The sequence below is a fragment of the Indicator indicator genome, chromosome 38 (genome assembly GCF_027791375.1).
Source record: "Indicator indicator isolate 239-I01 chromosome 38, UM_Iind_1.1, whole genome shotgun sequence".
NCBI lineage: Eukaryota > Metazoa > Chordata > Aves > Piciformes > Indicatoridae > Indicator > Indicator indicator.
Genome location: NC_072047.1, coordinates 511844 through 532823, shown reverse-complemented (window position 1 = coordinate 532823; position 20980 = coordinate 511844). Strand labels below are relative to the sequence as shown.

Genomic DNA, 20980 nt, shown 5'->3' with positions numbered 1-20980 from the left:
AAAAAAAAAAACAACCCCAAACCCCCCAGCGGAGGAGGCCGAAGGGGTCATCGGCGTCATTCTTCTCCTCCTAATCATCCTCCTCCTCCTCCTCCTCCACCCAGCAGCGTCCCCGCGGCTGGAGGAGGGATGAAGTGTCCCCATCTTTAGGTGAGTGTCCTCTGTGTGGCGGTGGCAGAGGGTTGGGGGGCACTCAGTTGTTCTAAGGGGGGGGGTCGCCGTATCAGTCGCTGTTTGTTTCCCCCCCACCACCCCCTCTCTCCCGCCCCGCGCTGTTGCTGCTCCCTCCCCTCCCTTTCCCTGGCTCTGCGGAGTCCCCTGCTCCTTCGGCGAGGAGCGGGGGTGGCAGTTGGGGACAGCTCGTCTGTCGTCGTCCCCCTGCCAGGTCTTCAGCGGGGGCTGTGGCAATGCCCCCTCCCCACCGGCTGCCCTTGCTGGAGGTGGGGGGAGGGGGGCTGCAGGGATGGAAGGGCGGTGACCCGAAGCAGGGACATGGGGGCTCTGTGGCTGTTTGGGGAGGGGGGGGGCTGTACCCCTCCTGGGATCCCCACTCCTGTCCCCTCCGTGGCAGCACAATGCTCCCAAGCACCCCAACTCACCACCCCCCCGCCTCAGCCCCCCCAGCAGGGGCATCCCCCTGTGCTCCTGCCCTGGGGACACTGCCACCAGGGTACCCCATGGTGTGGGGGTGACCTGAGCACCTCAGCCAGTTCCAGCCCCCCTTGTGAAGTGACTTTGTGGGGGGTTCTCAGCGTTGTTGCTGGTCTGGGGTGGGGAGGGGAGGGGGTGCATCCATCCCACTCCCCCCCTGGCACAGGCTGTGGCAGGGTATGATGCAGCCTGGCGGGGTTGTGGTGCTCAGGGTCATGCCATGGGCAGAGGATTTTGGAGCCCTCCCTCAACTCCAATTCCATCCCATCCCATCCCAGAAGCTTCTCTTGGGCCCTTCCAACCCCACTGCCATGGAGCATCATGGACCTACCTGGGGTGGGGGTGCAGGGCGGGGGGAATGATATTTGGGGTACAAAACCTGCTCCTCCCCAGCTCTTGACCATGGCTGGGAGCAGCTCCTTGGTGGGGAGGGGGCAGCTCCTTGGTGGGGAGGGGTCAGCTCCTGTCCATGGGCGTGCAGGGCTGGTGGTCAGGCAGGGCTAAACCCAGCCTCTCCTAGGTAGACCTGGGCCACCAGCTGCCACCTCAGCGAGCCTCTGGCCATATCCCACTCCCTAGTGTCCTGCCAGGTGGGTGCCTCACCCTGCTGACCCCACCAGGGTGCCCAGGGACCTGCCAGCCCAGGGGTCCTCGACACAGGGCATCCCCCGGGGTGCTGCCTGGTGCTGGCAGTTGGGGTTCCCTTGGAGACTAGGCAGGGAGGGTGGCATCAGCAGGCCTGTCCTGGGAGCCCTGGAGGGATGTGGGCTCCCCACACACACCCCCTCAGCAGGTCCCTCCCGGCCCCTCCGCGTGCGGGATGAGCAGGCTAATCCCACTCTGATCCCAGATTAGGTGCCACGTGAGCTGCTGCCCAGAGAGGGCTGCAGCATGGCCAGCAGGGCAGGGGGGGCCCAGGCGTGGGCACCCCCCACCACCACCACCACCAGGAAGCTTTAGGGTGAGGGCCAACACAGCCTTCCTCTGAACTTGTTGTGGGGCTTGGAGCTTCCCGGTAGGGCTGGTGGGCAGGGGAGCAGCTGGGTTGGCCCAAAGCCCTCAGATGGGAGGAAGCAAGGTGGGAATGTCCCCAGCTTCATCTCCAGCTTCATCTCCATCCCCATCTCCAGCTCTGTCTCCATCCTTGTCTCCATCCTTATTTTCATTTCTATCTCCATTCCTATCTCATCCCCATCTCCATTCCTATCTCATCCCCATCTCCATTCCTCTCTCCTCCCCATCCTCACCTCCATCCTTATCTAACCATTCCCATTCATCCCCATCCCTGTCTCCATCTCTGTCTCCATCCTCATCTCCCTCCTTATCTTCATTCCCACCCCCGTCTCCATCCCCTAGATGGGGGTGGGTGGATTGCTCCTACCTCCCCCTCCCCAGCCAGGGAAACTGAGGCACGGAGCTGCCTTATAGCCATGGGGAGGGACACTAGAAGGGTGCACCTTGCACCCCGAGGGATGGAAAAATCCCAGATGCTGGCAGCTGGTGGCTGTTAAGGCCACCGAGGTGTCCCCTGTGCAACGGCCCGGAAGGAACGAGGCTGTCAATAGCCAAAGGGTCGATGCCTGCTGCCGGGCGATGCTCTGGTGGGGATGGAAAGGACAAGAAAGAGGACAAAGGAGGAACCGGACACCGGTGAGACGCGGGTCGGGGCCCCACGTGCTCCCCGCTGCGATCGAGTTGCCGGTGGGGCCCCCACGGGTGGCCTTGCCTCGGTTTACCCAGGTGGGGAGGGAGGGATGGATGAGGAGGATGCTGGTTGCCTCGCCCCGGCTCTGTTTGTTTGGGGTTGAGAGGAGGAGGAGGAGGAGGAGGAGGAAGGGGAGGGCAGGGCTGGACTGGGAAGCACCGGACGCCTTTCCCAGGGCTGGCGGGAACCGTCTGTTCGGGGAACTTGTGACCCCAGCCTGGGTGTCCCCGTCCCCCCCTCCCCCTTACTTCGATGCTGGCAGGGAGCCGGGGGCGGCTGTGGAAGCGGCAGGATGCCCATGCCCAGCGCTATGGCAGAGGCATAAAGCTGGCAGCGAGGAGGAGGAGGAGGGGAAAGGAAGGTTAGAGGGGTCCCTGCCTGCTCCCCGCACCCTGCGTGATGGGGGGGTCCGTATAGCCTGTCCCCCCCCCCCTCCCCCCCGGCCCCACCGCTGATGGCTTTGGCGGCTGTGAAAACTCCGATCCGGATTTCCTCGGGGTGGGGAGGAGGGAACTGGCCTCTTCCCGCGGCCGCAGCCGCTCCGGCTCTCCCCACGGGCTCCCCCTCCCTGCCCTGGGATGTGCCATGCAGGGCGGGGGGGGGGTGCCCAGCACCCCTCCAGCCCTCTGAGCCCCTACCAGCACCTGCTTTGTCTGTCTGTCCATCCCTCCACCGCTCTTCCTCCACCCACCCCCTCCCTCCCCAGCACCTTTCCCTCCCCGCTCCTGCGTGGGTACCCTTCAGCATCACTTTGGGAGGGGGACGCGGTGATACTAACCCCACCCCCTCCCCCCCCTCCACTTCACCTCACCTCACTTCCCATCATCCTCCCGAGCAGGAAAATCCCAAACACGCACCCGTGCTGTCCTTATCTCTTGGAGCAAGGGATGGCGCTGGGCACCTGCCAGCCAGGGCTGCTGGGGAGATTGGAGGTTGCCATGGGCAGCGAGGCTGCCCTCGGGGCGGTGGCTCCCTGGGTGCAGCAGATAAGGTGTCCCCTGTGTCCCCCAGCTTTGGGGGGGGAGGAGGGGTAGGCACACAGACAGACAGACAGACAGAGCATGTTTGAGCTGCTTACACAGCCCTGACACCCTCTTTGCCAACCCTGTGGCTCCATCCTGGCATCTCTCTGCACTCCCTGCTTCCAGCTTGTTTTCCTTCCCCACCAGCGTCCCTATCATGCCTGCACCCACCCCCACCCTCCCACCACCTTCCATCCCTTCCTCTCTCCCCTTCCATTTGCCATCCCATCCACCTTGCTCCCTGCCACCACCACTGTGTCCTCAGTGCCCTCCCACCACCTCCCAGCGCCCCCCCTGGCTCTGCCTCTGGAAACTGTGAGCTCATGGGGGCGAGGGTGGCAGAGGCTTGCCCAGACAATGCTGCCTTGTACCAGGCTGGCTGATGCCCATCCCACCAGCAGCCAGCCCTTGGGAGCACTGGGAGGTGCTAGATAAGGGTGGGAGTGGGTCAAGCCTCCCAGTGCTCCAACTGGGAGTTACTTGTGGCAGGGTGGTCTCAGGGGAGGGGGTGATGCCTTCGTGGAGCTGTTCAAGTGCTTGGCAGATCCTCCTTGTCCTGGCTTGACCTTTGTCAGAGCCAGCCAAGGCTGGTACCTCATGCCAGGCTGGCTGCTGGCAGCTGGAGGATGCTCCAAGCTCTGCCTGATCATCTCCATCACCTTCCCAGGGAGGTGGTGGAGTCCCCACCTCTGGAGGTGCTTTAAAGCTGTGTAGATGTGGTGCTGAGGACCATGGCTTAGCGGTGGGGCTTGGTAGAAGGGTTCATGGCTGGGCTCCACGATCCTAAAGGTCTTTCCCAACCTCAGTGATTCCATGGCACCAAGCTGTGTGGTGCAGCAGACAGGCTGGAGGGAAGGGATCCATCCAGAGGGACCTGGACAGGCTGGAGGGAAGGGATCCATCCAGAGGGACCTGGGCAGGCTGGAGGGAAGGGATCCATCCAGAGGGACCTGCACAGGCTGGAGGGAAGGGATCCATCCAGAGGGACCTGGACAGGCTGGAGGGAAGGGATCCATCCAGAGGGACCTGGACAGGCTGGAGGGAAGGGATCCATCCAGAGGGACCTGCACAGGCTGCAGAGCTGGGCACAAGCCAACCTCAGGAGGTTCAACAGGACCAAGGGCAAGGTCCTGCAGCTGGGTGGAGGCAATCCCAAGCACAAATGCAGGCTGGGCAGGGACTGGCTGGAGAGCAGCCCTGAGGAGAGGGACTTGGGGGTGCTGGGGGAGGAGAAGCTCAGCAGGAGCCAGCAGGGAGCACTTGCAGCCCAGAGAGCCAAGCAGAGCCTGGGCTGCAGCAGGAGAAGTGTGGCCAGCAGGGCCAGGGAGGGGATTCTCCCTCTCTGCTCAGCTCTGCTGAGACCACACCTGGAGTACTGCATCCAGTTCTGGAGCCTCTGTTCCAAGAGGGATCTGGAGGTGCTGGAAGGTGTCCAGAGAAGGGCCACCAGGATGAGCAGAGGGCTGGAGCTGCTCTGCTATGAGGACAGACTGAGAGAGTTGGGGCTGTTCAGTGTGGAGAAGAGAAGGCTCTGAGGTGACCTTCTTGTGGTCTTGCAGGATCTGAAGGGGGCTACAAGAAAGCTGGGGAGGGACTTTTGAGGGTGTCAGGGAGTGATAGGACTGGGGGGAATGGAATAAAGCTGGAAGTGGGGAGATTCAGACTGGCTGTGAGGAAGAAGTTCTTGCCCATGAGAGTGGTGAGAGCCTGGAATGGTTTGCCCAGGGAGGTGGTTGAGGCTCCATCCCTGGAGGTGTTTGCAGCCAGGCTGGATGAGGCTCTGGCCAGCCTGACCTGGTGTGAGGTGTCCCTGCCCATGGCAGGGGGTTGGAACTGGCTGAGCCTTGTGGTCCCTTCCAACCCTGCCTGATTCTGTGATTCCGTGATTCCATGATTCCATGATTCTATGATTCTATGATTCCCTGATTCTATGATTCCCTGATTCTATGATTCCCTGATTCCATGATTCCATGATTCTATGATTCCCTGATTCTATGATTCCATGATTCCATGATTCTCCATCTCTACATCCCACCCACTCTGGGAGCCTTGGGGCTGGGTGCTTCAGCAGGGCTGGGGGGGGGGGGGTGCTCCAGACGTGGTGACATCTCCCCACACCTCTGCACAGGATGTTTGGGGTGGGACAATCAAGGTTTGGAGGGCTCCATGCTGCTGCTGCTGTGGTTGCCTGGACTGGATGAGGTTTGCCCAGTGCTCCCCCTCATCCCCCCCCCAACTCTGAAAGGAGAAGCTGGGAGGAGAATAGGGAATTTTCCCCTTTGTGTGTGTTTGAAAGCTCAGAGAGGAGAGCTCAGGCCTGGGGTGGGGGTGGGGGTGGGGGGGAGGTTGGGGTTGCAGGCTGCAGGGCAGGGGTGGTGGCTGAGCACAGCACTCCCTGCTGCTGGAGCCTTCTCGAGGCCACTCACTGGCTGGCAGGGGACAAAGAGCTTCACGACCTCTGCTCTGCTTGCCAGCCCTCGTCAGCAGCCACCAGGCAAGCAGGGACAGCAGGAGGACGAGGCTGGAGGTCCATGAGGGAGGTGGTGAGGAGGTGTTGAGGTAGGTGGTGGGGTCAGCATCCCTGGAGGGGCTCAGGAAACCTGTGGCTGTGGCACCTGGGGACAGGGTTTGGTGGTCATAATGATCTTGGGTCACTGGTTGGTCCCTGGGGGTGTTCAGGAAAGCTGTGGCCATGGCACTTGGGGAGAGGGTTTGGTGGCCATGGTGGGGTTGGGTTGATGGTTGGTCCCTGGAGGTGTTCAGGAAAGCTGGGGCCAGGGTTTGGTGGCCATGGTGGTGCTGGGTTGATGCTTGGTCCCTGGAGGTGTTCAGGAAAGCTGTGGCCATGGCACCTAGGGACAGGTTTTGGTGGCCATGGTGGTGCTGGGTCACTGGTTGGTCCCTGGAGGTGTTCAGGAAACCTCTGGCCATGGCACCTGGGACCAGGGTTTGGTGGCCATGGTGGTGCTGGGTCACTGGTTGGTCCCTGGGGGTGTTCAGGAAAGCTGTGGCCATGGCACCTGGGGACAGGTTTTGGTGGCCATGGTGGTGCTGGGTTGCTGGCTGGACTGGAGGATCTTGGAGGCCTTTTCCAACCCAAACACCTCCATGACTCTGTGGCCACCCTCTTGCCACCCTCTGAGCCATCATCACCTCTCTGCCTCCAATGCAGGAGCAGCACCAGAGCCCCAGCCTGGCATCAGCACCCAGAGGGATGTGGAGCCACAGAGGCAGTGGTGAGCTGGGGGTGGGGGGGGGAGGGGAGCCTGGCATGTCCCAACACCTCCTGCCTCTGGCCCAGGGCACACCCAGAGCTCTTTGGGCATCCCAGGGGTGGTGGCATCCCCTGGCAAGCCTGTCCTGCTTGCCACCTTGTGCCAGCCTTGTGCCACCTTGGGGTATGGTGCCCAGGAGGGCTGCTGGGCTCAGCCCCATGGCAGGAGGGTGATGGATTTGGGTACCAACGCCCTTGGGGTGGTCTGTGCCCACCCTGGCAGTGCCCTGACACCCCCTGTTGTACCCCCCCTGCAGGACCCTGTGACTGACACAACCCCTCCAGCCTACAGCTGAATGGAAAGGCTGCAGAAGGTAAGAGGGTGGCATGGAAGGGTGCTGGGGGTTGGCACATTGTTGGGGGCATGGGGTAGGGTCCTGGAGGTTGGCACACTGCTGGGGGCATAAGCAAGGTGCTGGGGATGTGGAGTAGGGTGCTGGGGGTTGGCACAGTGCTGGGGCAATAAGAAGGGCGCTGGGGGTTGGCACACTGCTACGGGCACAGGGCAGGGTGCTGGGGCTATGTGGTAGGGTGCTGGGGGTTGGCACATTGCTGGGGGCATAAGCAGGGTGCTGGGGGTTGAAATGGTCCTGAGGGCACAGGGTAGGGTACTGAGGGTTAAAATGGTCCTGGGGGCAGAGGGCAGGGTGCTAGGGGTTGAAATGGTCCTGGGGGCAGAGGGCAGGGTGCTGAGGGCACAGGGCAGGGGACTGAGGGTTAAAATGGTCCTGGGGGCACAGGGCAGGGTGCTGGGGGTTAAAATGGTCCTGGGGGCACAGGGCAGGGTGCTGAGGGCACAGGGCAGGGTTCTGAGGGTTAAAATGGTCCTGGGGGCACAGGGCAGGGGACTGAGGGTTAAAATGGTCCTGGGGGCAGAGGGCAGGGCGCTGGGGGTTAAAATGGTCCTGGGGGCACAGGGCAGGGGACTGGGGGTTAAAATGGTCCTGGGGGCACAGGGCAGGGCGCTGGGGGTCGGCAGGGTGCTGGGGGGCATAGGGAATTGGGGAGCCCTGCACCTAGGCCAGGCACAGAGCAGCTGGTGGCCGAAGGGCAGAGGTTGGTGGCCAAGGACTTTGGCAGCGTCACCCTGGGATGCCGCTAGCAGGGTCCTGCCTTCCTCCTCCTCCTCCTCCTCCCCCCAGTCCAGCCTGGCAGCACCATCTAGTGGCAACGTGTCCCGGCCAAGCCCCTGCCACCTCCCGGGGGTGCCCTGCCCTGAACCACAGCGCTGCAGCTAAGGAGACCTCAGCGCCCAGCCAGAGATAGCTCAGCCCCGAGGAGGTTCCTGTGCCCCGCCGAGGTCCATGGGGCTCAGGGGTGTCCCCCAGGACCCCTGCCCCTCTCGTGGCCTTTGGGATCCTGACCACGACCCCCAGGCCCTTCCTGGGCTGCTTGTGGCCAAGAGGGAGGTTTGCTGAAGTCTCCTCTTCTCCTTCCAGCAACCCCTGACCTCCCCTGGGAGTGTCTCCTCCTCTCGTGGCTCCAGCGTCCCTGGGTCGCCCTCCAGCATCGTGGTAAGAGGTGGCTGGCACCTGCCCACCATGCCCCCACCCCTGGCCTTCTCCACCACCCCACTGGGGCCATGGAGGCATCCCTGGGGTCAGGAGATGATTCCCAAGCCTTCTCCATCACCCTACTGGGGCCATAGAGGCATCCCTAGGGTCAGGAGGTGATTCCCAAGCCTTCTCCATCACCCTACTGGGGCCATGGAGGCATCCCTGGGGTCAGGAGGTGATTCCCAAGCCTTCTCCATCACCCCACTGGGGCCATGGAGGCATCCCTGGGGTCAGGAGATGATTCCCAATCCTTCTCCATCACCCCACTGGGGCCATAGAGGCATCCCTGGGATCAGGAGGTGATTCCCAATCCTTCTCCATCACCCCACTGGGGCCATGGAGGCATTCCTAGGGTCAGGAAGTGCCTTCCCAAACGTTCTCCATCATCCCAGTGGGGGCATGGAGGCATCCCTGGGATCAGGAGATGATTCCCAAACCTTCTCCATCACCTCATTGGGGCCATGGAGGCATCCCTGGGGTCAGGAGGTGATTCCTAAACCTTCTCCATCACCCCACTGGGGCCATGGAGGTATTCCTGGGGTCAGGAGATGATTCCCAAGCCTTCTCCATCACTCCAGTGGGGCCATGGAGGCATTCCTGGGGTCAGGAAGTGCCTTCCCCAACCTTGATCATCCCAATGGGACCATGGAGGATGAATTCCTCCATCCCTGGGGTCAGGAGATGATTCCCAAGCCTTCTCCATCACCCCACTGGAACCATGGAGGCATTCCTGGGGTCAGGAGATGATTCCCCAACCTTGATCATCCCAATGGGACCATGGAGGATGAATTCCTCCATCCCTGGGTCAGGAGGTGATTCCCAAACCTTCTCCATCACCCCACTAGGGCCATGGAGGCATCCCTGGGGTCAGGAAGTGATTCCCAAACCTTCTCCATCACCCCACTGGGGCCATGGAGGCATTCCTGGGGTCAGGAGATGATTCCCAAACCTTGATCATCCCAATGGGACCATGGAGGATGAATTCTTCCATCCCTGGACTCAGGATATACCTTCCCCAACCTCCTCCATCACCCCAGTGGGGCCATGGAGGATGAATTCCTCCATCCCTGGGGTCAGGGGGTGATTCCCAAACTTTCTCCATCACCCCAGTGGGACCATGGAGGATGAATTCCTCCATCCCTGGGGTCAGGAGGTGATTCCCAAACCTTGATCATCCCAATGGGACCATGGAGGATGAATTCCTCCATCCCTGGGGTCAGGAGGTGATTCCCAAACCTCCTCCATCACCCCAACAGGACCATGGAGCATGCCAGTCCCCTGGAAGCCCTCCTCCTCACCCCAGCTTCTTGTTCTTCACCCCAAACTGAAGCTGTTTGGTTTTCCTTCCCCCTTTCTTTCCAGGCCAAAATGGACAACGAGGTTCTGGGCTACAAGGACCTGGCTGCCATCCCCAAGGATAAAGCCATCCTGGACATTGAGAGGCCTGACCTGATGATCTATGAGCCCCACTTCACCTACTCCCTCATGGAGCACGTGGAGCTGCCCCGCAGCAGAGAGGTGAGGCTGCTCTGGGGACCCCCCTCCCAGGGGTCTTCCCCCCCAGCCCCCAAAGGTTGTTTCAGGGCCCAGTGGGAGGCAGCCAAAGCCTTCTAGATGGAGGAGGGGCAGAGGGGAGGCGTGGGGCTGCTGGGTGAAATTCCTTCTTGCCTTCTACAGAGGTCCCTGTCTCCCAAATCCATCTCTCCTCCTCCATCGCCAGAGGTGAGCAGCCACAGGGCATGAGGCAGGGCTGGGATGCAGGGCAGGGGCTGCAAGGGTGGTGGTGGTGATGGTAGTGATGGTGGTGATGATGGTGGTGGTGGTGGTGGTGGTGAGGGTGGTGGTGGTGAGGGTGGTGGTGAGGGTGATGATGGTGGTGGTGGTGGTGAGGGTGGTGGTGGTGAGGGTGATGATGGTGGTGGTGAGGGTGGTGGTGGTGGTGGTGGTGGTGGTGGTGAGGGTGGTGGTGAAGGTGGTGGTGGTGGTGGTGAGGGTGATGATGGTGGTGGTGAGGGTGGTGGTGGTGGTGGTGGTGATGATGGTGGTGAAGGTGATGGTGGTAGTGAGGGTGATGGTGGTGGTGAGGGTGATGATGGTGGTGGTGAGGGTGATGATGGTGGTGGTGAGGGTGATGATGGTGGTGAGGGTGGTGGTGGTGGTGAGGGTGATGATGGTGGTGGTGAGGGTGATGGTGGTGATGATGATGGTGGTGATGATGATGGTGGTGATGGTGATGGTGGTGATGATGATGGTGGTGGTGATGATGATGGTGGTGGTGGTGATGATGGTCATGATGATGATGGTGGTGATGGTGATGGTGGTGATGATGATGGTGGTGGTGATGATGATGGTGGTGGTGATGTTGATGGTGGTGGTGGTGATGATGGTCATGATGATGATGGTGGTGAGGGTGATGGTGGTGATGATGATGGTGGTGGTGATGATGATGGTGGTGGTGATGTTGATGGTGGTGGTGGTGATGATGGTCATGATGATGATGGTGGTGAGGGTGATGGTGGTGATGGTGATGGTGGTGATGGTGATGGTGGTGATGGTGGTGATGATGATGGTGGTGGTGGTGATGATGGTCATGATGATGATGGTGGTGATGGTGATGGTGGTGATGATGATGGTGGTGATGGTGATGGTGGTGATGATGATGGTGGTGATGATGATGGTGGTGATCGTGATGGTGATGATGATGCTGTCGGTGATGTTGACGATGACAGAGGAGGAAGAGGAGGAGGAAGGCTTGATGCCAACCTGCCAGGGCCTCACATCTCACCAGCCCCCCACTCCCCCCCAGGTCATCCGTGAGTGGCTGGAGAGCAGGACCCCCAGCAGCGCCCCCCAGGCCCCCTCCCGCCAGGGCAGCAGCTCCACCCGCAGCAGCGTGCAGCACTTCCACCGACCTGGTACCGCCCCACCCCGCACTCTCCCCCCCCCAACCCCTGACCCCCAGCTCAAACCCACCGTGGGGGGCTGAGGGACCCCCTTCCCAGCTGCCCATTCCCTATTCCCAGCCCCCAGCTCCCTTTGTTTCCCTTCCAGAGACCGACACGACGGAGCTCAACATCTACAAGAAGCCTCCGATCTACAGGCAGAAAGGTGAGGGGGGGGAGGGCTGGGGGTGGGGAGGGGGGCGTCTGTTCCACGGCATGGGGTCGGGGGGGCACCCAAAGGTGCTGCCTCACCTCTTCCTTGTGCCCTGCAGACCACCACCACCCTCCTGCCCACCACGGGAAGCATCTCATCGAGGATCTGATCATCGAATCCTCCAAGTTCCCTGCAGCTCAGCCCCCCGACCCCAACCAGCCTGCCAAGATCGAGACCGACTACTGGCCCTGCCCCCCGTCCCTGGCTGTCGTGGGTAGGTGGGGGGAGGGGGCACACCCCCCCACCCCCCCATTGGGTACCCAGGAGGGATGTAACCTCCCCTCTCCCCCCCGCAGAGACAGAGTGGAGGAGGCGAATGGCCTCCAAGCGAGGAGAGGAGGAGGAGGAGGACCTGACGGAGGAGATGAAGAACCTGCGAGAGCTCCAGAGGCAGGAGCTGAGCAAGGTGAGGAGGGGGAGTGGGGAGGGACACAGAGCCGGGCGGGGCAAGCACCCTGCCAGGGCTTGGGGACCTGCTGCCACCCAACCTGTGTCCCTCCAGGTCACCTCCAACCTGGGGAAGCTGATCCTGAAGGAGGAGATGGAGAAATCCCTTCCCATCCGGAGGAAAACTCGCTCCCTGCCCGACCGGACCCCCTTCCACTCCTGTGCGTGGGCAGCCAGCCCTGCCCGCCCCCTGCCAGCCCCTGCCAGCCCCTGCCCGCCCCCTGCCAGCCCCTGCCAGCCTCTGCCAGCCCCTGCCAGCCTCTGCCAGCCCCCACAGCCCTGCCAGCCCCCACAGCCCCCACAGCCCTGCCAGCCCCCACAGCCCTGCCTGCCCCCATGCCCACTCCCTGCCAGCTCCTGCAGCCCTGCCTGCACTCCTGCCAGCTCCCACAGCCCTGCCCACACCCATGCCCACTCCCTGCTAGCTCCCACAGCCCTGCCTGCACCCTGCTTGCTGCCAGCTCCCTGCCTGCACCTCTGACCCTCTCCTGCTCTCTTGCAGCCCTGCACTCCAGCAGCTCCAAGAGCTCCTCGCTGCCCGCCTCTGGCAGAAGCACCCTCACCCGGGTGAGTGGGCAGGTAGCTGCCAGGGCCACAGGGCCTGGGATGGGGCCTGGGATGGGGTCTGGGGGTGGCACTGCTCTGACACTGTCCCTTTGTCCCCTTGCAGCTGCAGTCGGCAGAGTTCAACTCAGCAGGCAGTGAGAAGAGCAGCCCAGGTGGGCATCAGCCTCCATGGCATGGGCATGACCCTGGGGTGGGGGGCACTGGGGTGGCCCAGGGGCTGGGGGAGGTGTCCCAGGACATGCAGGGATGCCCTGGGGAGTGTCCCCAGGGATGGGGGCTGCAGAGATGTCTCAGGGGTTGCAGGGATGGCCCCAGGGATGGCCCAGGACAGACAAGGATGTCCTGGGGGATGTCCTAGGGAACGTGAGGATGACCCCAGGGATGGGGGATTCAGAGAGGTCCTGGAGGATGTGAGGATGTCCCCCAGAGATGGGGGATTCAGAGAGGTCCTGGAGGATGTGAGGATGTCCCCAGGGATGGGGGTTTTAGAGAGGTCCTGGAGGATGTGAGGATGTCCCCCAGAGATGGGAGATGCTCAGATCATAGAGTCATAGATCTGTCAGGGTTAGAAGGGAGCTCAAGGCTCAGCCAGGTCCAACCCCCCTGCCATGGGCAGGGACACCTCACACCACAGCAGGTTGCTCACAGCCACCTCCAGCCTGGCCTTAAGACCCTCCAGGGATTAGGCTTCCACCACCTCCCTGGGCAACCTGTGCCAGTCTCTCACCACCCTCAATGTCCCCCCCCCAGCAATGGGGGTCACCTGCAGGGATGTCCCAGGGGATGTGGGGGTGTCTCAGAGAGGTGGGAACATCCCCAAGGATGGGATGGGGATGCCCTTCAGGGATGGGACATACTGGGGCTCAACAGGGGGTGGAAAGCCAGGGGAGGATGGTGGGGGGCACAGCAGGGGGGGTCCCCAGAGCTGATCCCTGCTCCTTTCTGTTTTCCAGGCCTGCAGGTGAGTGCACCTCTGGCTGCTGGTGTGGAGAGCCACCACGAGGGTGATGGATGCTGGGACTGGGGGTGGAGGGGGACAGGGGACACTGGGGACCACCTCTGTGATGGGCCCTGGGTGGGGGAACTGGAGGTGCTGAGGGTGGGAGTGCAGGGGACCTGGAGCCCATCCCCTTGGCCTCAGTTTGGGTGGGAGAGAAAGGAGAGCTGGGGAGGGTGGGGGTCACACTGACGTCAGGCTTGAACCCCTCCCCCTCCCCAGAATGGTCAGCGTGGGCGCATGGACAGAGGCAACTCCCTGCCCAGTATGCTGGAGCAGAAGGTGGGTGGGGCTGGGGAGGGGCTTGGGTGGGGTTGGGGGGGATCTCGAATAGGGTTGGGGAGTGTCTTGGATGGGGCTAGGGGAAGGGCTTTGAGGGGACTGGGGCAAGGCTTGAATTGGGGCTGGGAGGAGGCTTGGATGGGGCTGGGAGGAGGCTTGGGTGGGGCTAGGGGAGGGGCTTGGGTGGGGCTGGGAGGAGAGCTTGGATAGGATTGGGGGGAGAGCTTGGATGGGGCTGGGGAGGGGCTTGAATAGGGCTGGGGAGAGGCTTGGATGGGGCTGGAAGGAGAGCTTGGATGGGGCTGGGGAGGGGCTCGGATGGGGTTGGGGGGATCTCGAATAGGGCTGGGGGGGGGGACTTGGATGGGACTACGGGAAGGGTTTGGGGGGGACTGGGGCCAGGCTTGGATGGGGCTGGGAGGAGGCTTGGGTGGGGCTAGAGGAGGGGCTTGGGTGGGGCCGGGAGGAGAGTTTAGATAGGATCGGGGGAGAGCTTGGGTGGGGCTGGGGAGGGGTTCGGATGAGGTTGGGGGGATCTCGAATAGGGTTGGGGGGGTGACTTGGATGGGGCTAGGGGAAGGGCTTGGATAGGGCTGGGGGGAGGGCTTGGATGGGGCTGGGAGGAGGCTTGGGTGGGGCTAGAGGAGGGGCTTGGGTGGGGCTGGTGGCAGAGCTTGGATAGGATTGGGGGGAGAGCTTGGATGGGGCTGGGGAGGGGCTTGAATAGGGCTGGGGAGGGGCTTGGATGGGGCTGGAGAGGGGCTTGGATAGGGCTGGGGAGGGGCTTGGATGAGGCTGCGGGGAGGGCTCGGATGGGGCTGGGGAGGGGCTGTGGAGAGGGTCTTACAGCGCCCCCTCCCCCCCATCCCCTTGCAGATCTACCCCTACGAGATGCTGATGGTGACCAACCGAGGCCGAGTCAAGCTCCCTCCTGGTGTGGACAGGACCAGACTGGAGGTAGAAGCAGAACTGGGAAACTGGGATTGGGGGAGGAGGGGGATGCAGAAATGGGGAGGGGGGAGTGCAGGACAGACAACCAGCACCTCCTCACCTTCCTCTTTGCATCCCTCCCCCCCTCCCAACGCCAGAGGCATCTCTCCCCCGAGGATTTCCTGCGGGTCTTCGAGATGCCCCCCGAGGAGTTCAGCAAGTTGGCTCTCTGGAAGCGCAACGAGCTGAAGAAGAAAGCCTTCCTCTTCTGACTCCTCCTCAGCCCCCAGCCCAGCCCTCGTCACGCCGTCTAAACCCTCCCCCCCCCCCCCCCCCGCCTTTTTTTTTTCCCCTTTCCCAAAGCCCATTCCCTCCTCCTCCTCCCCTCCCTCCCCCCAGCTCTGCTCCTCCCCTTGCTCCTCTTGCAGGAAAAGGGCTCGGGGCCGGGGGGCTCAAAGCTGCCTCTCCACCACCCAGTGATGGGGCTGGGGGCAAATCCTGCCCCGCAGTGGGCACAGTTCAGGTCAGAGGGGAGGTGTTGGGGGGTGGGGGGAGGGGGTCTGTGCTGTGTGCCCCCTTCCCTGCTCTCCCCACACCCCAGGCATGCTGGCAGGGGGGCTGCTTTCAGCTGGCAGTGGAGAGATTTCCCTCCTCCCTAGGGGGGAGCAGCAGCCTCTGGACCCCACACTGAGGTGCCCCTCTGACCCCCCCCCCCACACACACACACTGGGCTGCCCCTCTGTGCCCCCCACACCTTCACCCCATTATGTGAGAAGAGCTGGGGGGGGGTGGGCACCTCACTGCCAGGCCTATGTGCCCCCAAGCAAAGCAGGCCAGCATCCCCCCCCCTCCTTTTAACACACTCAGCACCCCCACCTCGCTGGTCCTGTGCCAACAGCAGGGACCACAAGGACACTGCCAACACCTGCCTGGCACCAGGCTGGCAGAGGGCAGGGCTGGGATGCTGGGGAGGTGGAGGAATATGGGATGGGGCAGGGGGTCCGGGGGTGGGAGTGGGATTCTAGGGCTGCTGATGCACCCAGAGCTGGGGAGGGGAGGTGCAGCTGGGTAAGGGGGGGTGAGGAACTGGGGCAACAAAGTGGGCACAGGGGCAATGAACTGGGTGATGAACCGGGCACTGGGGCAATGAACTGGCTAAATGGGGAGGGGGGAGAGGGGTGTTGAACCCCCTCTCCTCCTTCCCCCCTATTCCCTCCCCCCCAAAATAAAAGGAGCAGGGCCCAGCCCAATGGGCACCACAGCTGCCAAGGGGCTGGGTGAGGATTGCCTGGCACCTCCACAGCCAAGCAGGGCAGGGCTCAGCAGCGGGCAGCACCTTTCCCTTTCCCACTCTTCTCCCTTCTTTGGGCACATTTTGGGCAGGACCCCTTTCACCTCTGCACACACCACCACCCTCCTCCTACCCCCTACCCCCTACCCACCCCCTTACCCCTCCCCAACCCCAAAACTTCCTCCTCTCTTTCCTAGGCTCCTCAGTTTCTGTTTCCAGTCACTTTCCAGTCACTTTCCAGTCACTTTCCAGTCACTTTCCAGTCACTTTCCAGCCGCTAAACCTTGTCGGGATGTAAAGAATGTAATTTATGGGGAAATCACTGGGGCTCATTCTTGCCTTTCACTGCTACTGATGATAAAACAAAACCAGAAACCACCCGAACCCCCCTCCCCCTGCCCCCTCCCCAACATATCTATAAATATCTATAAATAAGGGTGGGTTTGGGGACTGAATTCCAAAGGGATTTCACTTTCTCTCTTGTTTTCTTCCAATTCTTTCGAGTTGCTGGTGTCGGAGAAACTGCGTGAGAGTGGTGGATTTGTTATTTTGGTTTATTTTATTTTGCTTATAATTAAAGGTGAAATGGCTTTAAGTCAGGCTCGGGGCTGCTCTTTTCCTGCCTTAAATCCGCTCCCAACGCTGTGAGCGCGGCCCCAGGTCCCTGCAGATGGCGGTGGTGCTCCAAGGAGGATGAGAAAGAAGCTCTTCCTCCGCCCTAACTGGGATGTGTTGGGGGTTCCAGGGTGTGTGCGAAGCGAGCTGGGCCGTGCCGAGACGGGAGAGGGCTGACCCGGTCCTGGTCCTGGTCTTAGTTCCCGGTCTCGGTCCTAAGTTCTGGTCTTGGGCCGGATCCTGGTCTTGATCCCGAGGCTTGGTCCCAGGTTCTGGTCTTGGTCCGGATATCCTGGTCTTGATCCCGAGGCTTTGGTCCTGGTTTTGGTCCCGGTCCTAGTCTTAGTCCTGGGATCTGGATCCTGGTCTTGATCTGGATCCTGGTCTTGATTCTGGGTCCTGGCCTTGGTCCCGGTTTGGGTCCTGGCGCCGGTTTTGGTTCGGGTCCTGGTCCTGATCCCAGTCTTGGCCCTGCTGCTGGGTCCGGGTCCTGGCCTCGGTCTGGGTCCGGGTCCCGGTCCCGGTCTCACTCCAGCTCTCGGTGCCCGTCCCGGCGCGATGTGAGTGACCCCAGCCATGGCCCGGCAGAGAGGTACGGGCGGGGGGCGGGGGGAGGGGGGCGGAACGCGGTGCAAGGCTCTGAGGAAGGGGCGAGCCTGAAAAAGGGGAGAAAGAGGAGGTGGAAGCTGGGGGTGAGGATGTGTGGGGACGAGAAGGGAGTCGAGGGGGAGGGGAGGTCACCCATGAGGGGGAGATTGGCCCTGGGGGCTTCCCAGGGGGGGTGTGAGTGTGCAAAAAAGGGGTTGTGGAAGGTAAGTGGGGTGCAAGGGATAAGGAGAATGCAGAAGGAGGGAAATTGGGGTCTGGGGGAGTGGGGGAAAGTGGGGAGTGAAGGGGTGGAAGGGGCAGGGTGGTGGGTGTCAGATCTTGGGGTGGCAGAGCAGGGATGAGGCACCTGGCTGCCCCCCAAACACAGTAGGGTGCCAGGGTGCAGGGTGTGGGATGCCAACATCCTCCCTGGGGCCGTTTTGGGGGTGCAGGGGCTGTGGGGGGAGTGTCTCCACCCTCGAGCCATGGCCTGGAGCCTGGAGAAAGGTCATGCTGAGGCCAGGAGCAGCTCCAGGAGGCTCAGGGTGGCCTCCAGCCTCCTCCTCTGAGTCATCCCGAGCTGGGCAAGAGCCGGAGAGGGGCCTTGGGGTAACCCTGAGCTGCTGCCACCCCTCTCCCTTCCCCACAGAGGAGCAGGGCTGAGCCCAGGCACCTCTTACCCCTCCTGGCATGGCTTTAACACACATGGGGGTGGGGGGGTGCCAACCTGGGATGCTGGCATCACCCCGGACTTGTGTGTTCCTGGGGCATCCCTTGGGCAACCCTCTCCTGATGGGAATGGGGATGGGGGTGAGATGCCAGCAGGCTGGGCTCTATCCCATGGGATCAGGGCAGTGTGCTAGGATGTGTTTGTGGGTTTGGGGGGGTGTTTTCCTCCCACCCTGGAGAGCAGAGCAGATGTTTGTCATCTGGGCTGCCTCCCCTGGGCCCCAGCTGCAGGCAGCTGGCACCATCTCACAGAGGAGGGCATCCCCTGCCTGCTCCTCAGCGAGCTGTGGACGCCAGTGGGCATCACTGGGCATAGCTCCTCCTGCCCCAACGAGGGCACTGGGGCCAGCTGGCGGAGGGGGGGGGAGTGCAGGGGCGGGGGTTAGAGAGAGGGCTGAGGGGGTGAGAGGACGGAGATGTCATGGCCCAGGAATTTGGCCTGGGCGGGGGAGAGGAGAGGGAGAGAGGGAGGGAGAGGAAGACCCAGGCACAGCGGGCATGGGGGACAATCCCTGTGCCCCCTGCGTGGTCACTCTTTGCCCCTCCAGCTCTCTTCAGCCAACTCCTGCCCCAGCTTCAAACCCCCCCTGCCCCCCCCCCCCCCACTTCTCCACCAATCCTCCAGGGACTGTTCCCCCCCTTCCCTTCCTTTCCCTTCCCTTCCCCAGTTTCCAGGGCAATCCAGATGTTTGGGCCCAGCTCCGGCATTGCTCAGCCTGGCTGCCCTGCCAGATGTTTCCTCTTCCCCCCTGGGCAGGGGTGTGGGCTCCCCAGATGGGGACAGCAGGGAGGGGGACACTGCTCTCCCCCAGCCCCCCAACACCAGCACCTCTGCAGGAGCTTGGCCCATGTCCCCTCTAACACCAGTGGGTTCCTTTTCCCACCTGTGCTCACCTCCTCCAGGGGGGCTGCCGCTGGTTTTGAGGGGGGCACAGTGCATCCCTGCCAGCCTGGAGTGGTGTGGGATGCAGGGATGTGCCAGGGCATGAGGATGCCAGGGTCATGTGGGGGCATTGCTGGGAGTTTACTGGGGCAGGTTCCTGCTGCTTCTGGGATTGGCCCTCTTCCTCCTCTCAGAGGGAGGCTGGAAGCAGAGTGAGGTGATGTGGGGGGATGCCAACCCAGCCAGGCCCTGTGCCAGGGTGCCCATAGTGGCTGTGCACCATTTTATGCCAGCTGGGAGCAGGGAGCAGAGCCCAGAGCAGCTGGGGCAGAGCGATGCAAATCACTTCCAGACGGGCAGCAGGAAGGAGCTGGGGAGAAATGGGCACTGGCCCAGGGCTGGGGGACCAGGGGGCATCTGCCCACCTCTGTGGTAGCACTGGGAGGTGCCCAGGGCGAGGAGGCACTTCGGGGGCAGGGTGAGGGCTTAGGCTGGGGGCGTGCACGATGCTGCTCTGCCACCTGCTCCTCCCATGAAGGAAACATCTGCATGGACCCAGAGCTGGTACTCGGGGCTGGTGGAGCCCTCTCTGCCCATGCCCAGACCCCTCCGGGTGTCCCCAGCCTCCCACCTTCAGCCAGGAGGCACAAAGCAGCTCCTTGTCCCGCTCCATCCCTCCTGCCTGGCACAGCAGGGGCAGGGTCCCCAGCTGGCACTGAGCCCTGACCCCATTCCTTGCCCTCGGAGCAGGCAGTGGGCGACTGCTCAGCATTTTCAGCGTGCCCCAAGCAGCCTTCATCTGTCGCTGCCATGTGCCACGCCTCCTCCTCCTCCTCCTCTCCTCCGTCGCACGGAGGAGCAGCACTGGGCCACCCAGCGCAGCCCCCAGCCAGGACTCCCCTCATCCAACCGGGAACAAACCCTCTCTGTGAGCACACACAGAGGAGCCTTCAGCACCGCAGGTCCCCGTCGCCCCTCCTCATCCTTCCCCGTCCCCTCCGTGCCCATCAATAGGGAGATTGTGCAGAGCTGGGGCAGGTGCTGGGAGCAGGGGGCACGGGCGATGGCATGGGGCACGGGCGGTGGCATGGGGCACGTTTGCCTGGCATCGGAGACCCTCTGCCCAGCCCGAAGGGTTGGGGACTGGCATCTCTGCCTGCAGCCTCCTGTTGGCAGGGGTGGGTGGTGGCATGTCCTCGTCCCCTGCAGACCTGGACAAGCTGCTGGAGGATCTCAGATCCTTCCTGCTGATCCTGGACCGGGAAAGCCTCAGCAGCGCAGCGCGGGCCAAGAAGAAATCGGTGGCCGAGCTCCTCTCCCGGTTGCAGAGCCCCTCGTGTGAGTCTGGGGTCTGCAGGGGGGAGGGGAGACAGGGGTGGGGAGGGTCCAGGAGCGGGGTCGTGACCGGGTGTCCCTCCCCCCCGCAGCAGAGGATGCAGAGTACATGATCATGCGCTGCCTGTCGCCCTCCCCGGGGACCCCGCACGGACGAGCCAGCCCTGGTGAGTCTGAGCCCCCCCTCCCCTCTCTGGCGGCTTCTCAGGTGTGGTTGGGGGTCTCCGGGGGTCTCTGGCTCCTTGCATACCTGGCACATGGCTGTCAGTCGTGTTTTTCCCCCCTCCCCCAGGAACCAGGACTGTGGATGGGACAGGAGGGAGAGGCTGTGAGTGCCACGCAGCCAGCAGCCTGAGCCTGCAGAGAGGGGTGAAGGTGGGCAGCAGGAGGGTGGGGGGCTGAGGGTGTCTGGGAGGGGGCTTGAGAAGGAGCACTATGCTGGGCGAGGGGGTGGGGAAAGGGATGGGAGGGGATGGGAAAGGAGGCAGGGGATGGGAAAAGGGATAGGGGATGAGAAAAGGGATATGGGATGGGAAAGGGGAGAGGGATGAGAGAGGAGGCAGGGGATGGGGAAGGGGATAGGGGGTGGGAAAGGGGATGGGGAAAGGGATAGGGGATGGGAAAGGGGATGGGGAAAGGGATAGGGGATGGGAAAGGGGATGGGGAAAGGGATAAGGGATGGGGAAAGGGGATAGGAGATGGGAAAGGGGATGGGGAAAGGGATAGGGGATGTGAAAGGGGATGGGGAAAGGGATAGGGGATGGGGAAAGGGGTAGCAGATGGGAAAGGGGTCAGAGGATGGGAGAGGGACCCCCAGTGGCCATCTCTGCACTGCACCCTCCCCCGTACCGGGGGTCAGGTCAGGCTGGGAAGGGTCCTTATCCCCCGCCGGGAGGGGGGTCCCCCCCCTCTCCCCCCCCCGCGCATCTCCCCCTTTCCCTTACCTTCCCTC

The 20980-nt window shown here is 62.7% G+C and overlaps 1 protein-coding gene across 1 annotated transcript; it reads left to right on the top strand.

Moving 5' to 3' along the window:
* Positions 1-14903, top strand: DMTN (dematin actin binding protein). Its single transcript, XM_054396724.1, has 18 exons — positions 1-150; positions 5853-5937; positions 6551-6614; positions 6910-6966; positions 8092-8166; positions 9571-9726; positions 9886-9930; positions 11015-11123; positions 11260-11311; positions 11362-11395; positions 11455-11578; positions 11661-11770; positions 11867-11972; positions 12314-12378; positions 12482-12530; positions 13332-13339; positions 14534-14614; positions 14746-14903. The coding sequence occupies exons 4-18, from the start codon at positions 6949-6951 to the stop codon at positions 14857-14859; spliced, it is 1146 nt and encodes a 381-aa protein (XP_054252699.1). The 5' UTR covers positions 1-150; positions 5853-5937; positions 6551-6614; positions 6910-6948; the 3' UTR covers positions 14860-14903.
* The last annotated feature ends 6077 nt before the right edge of the window (positions 14904-20980 follow it).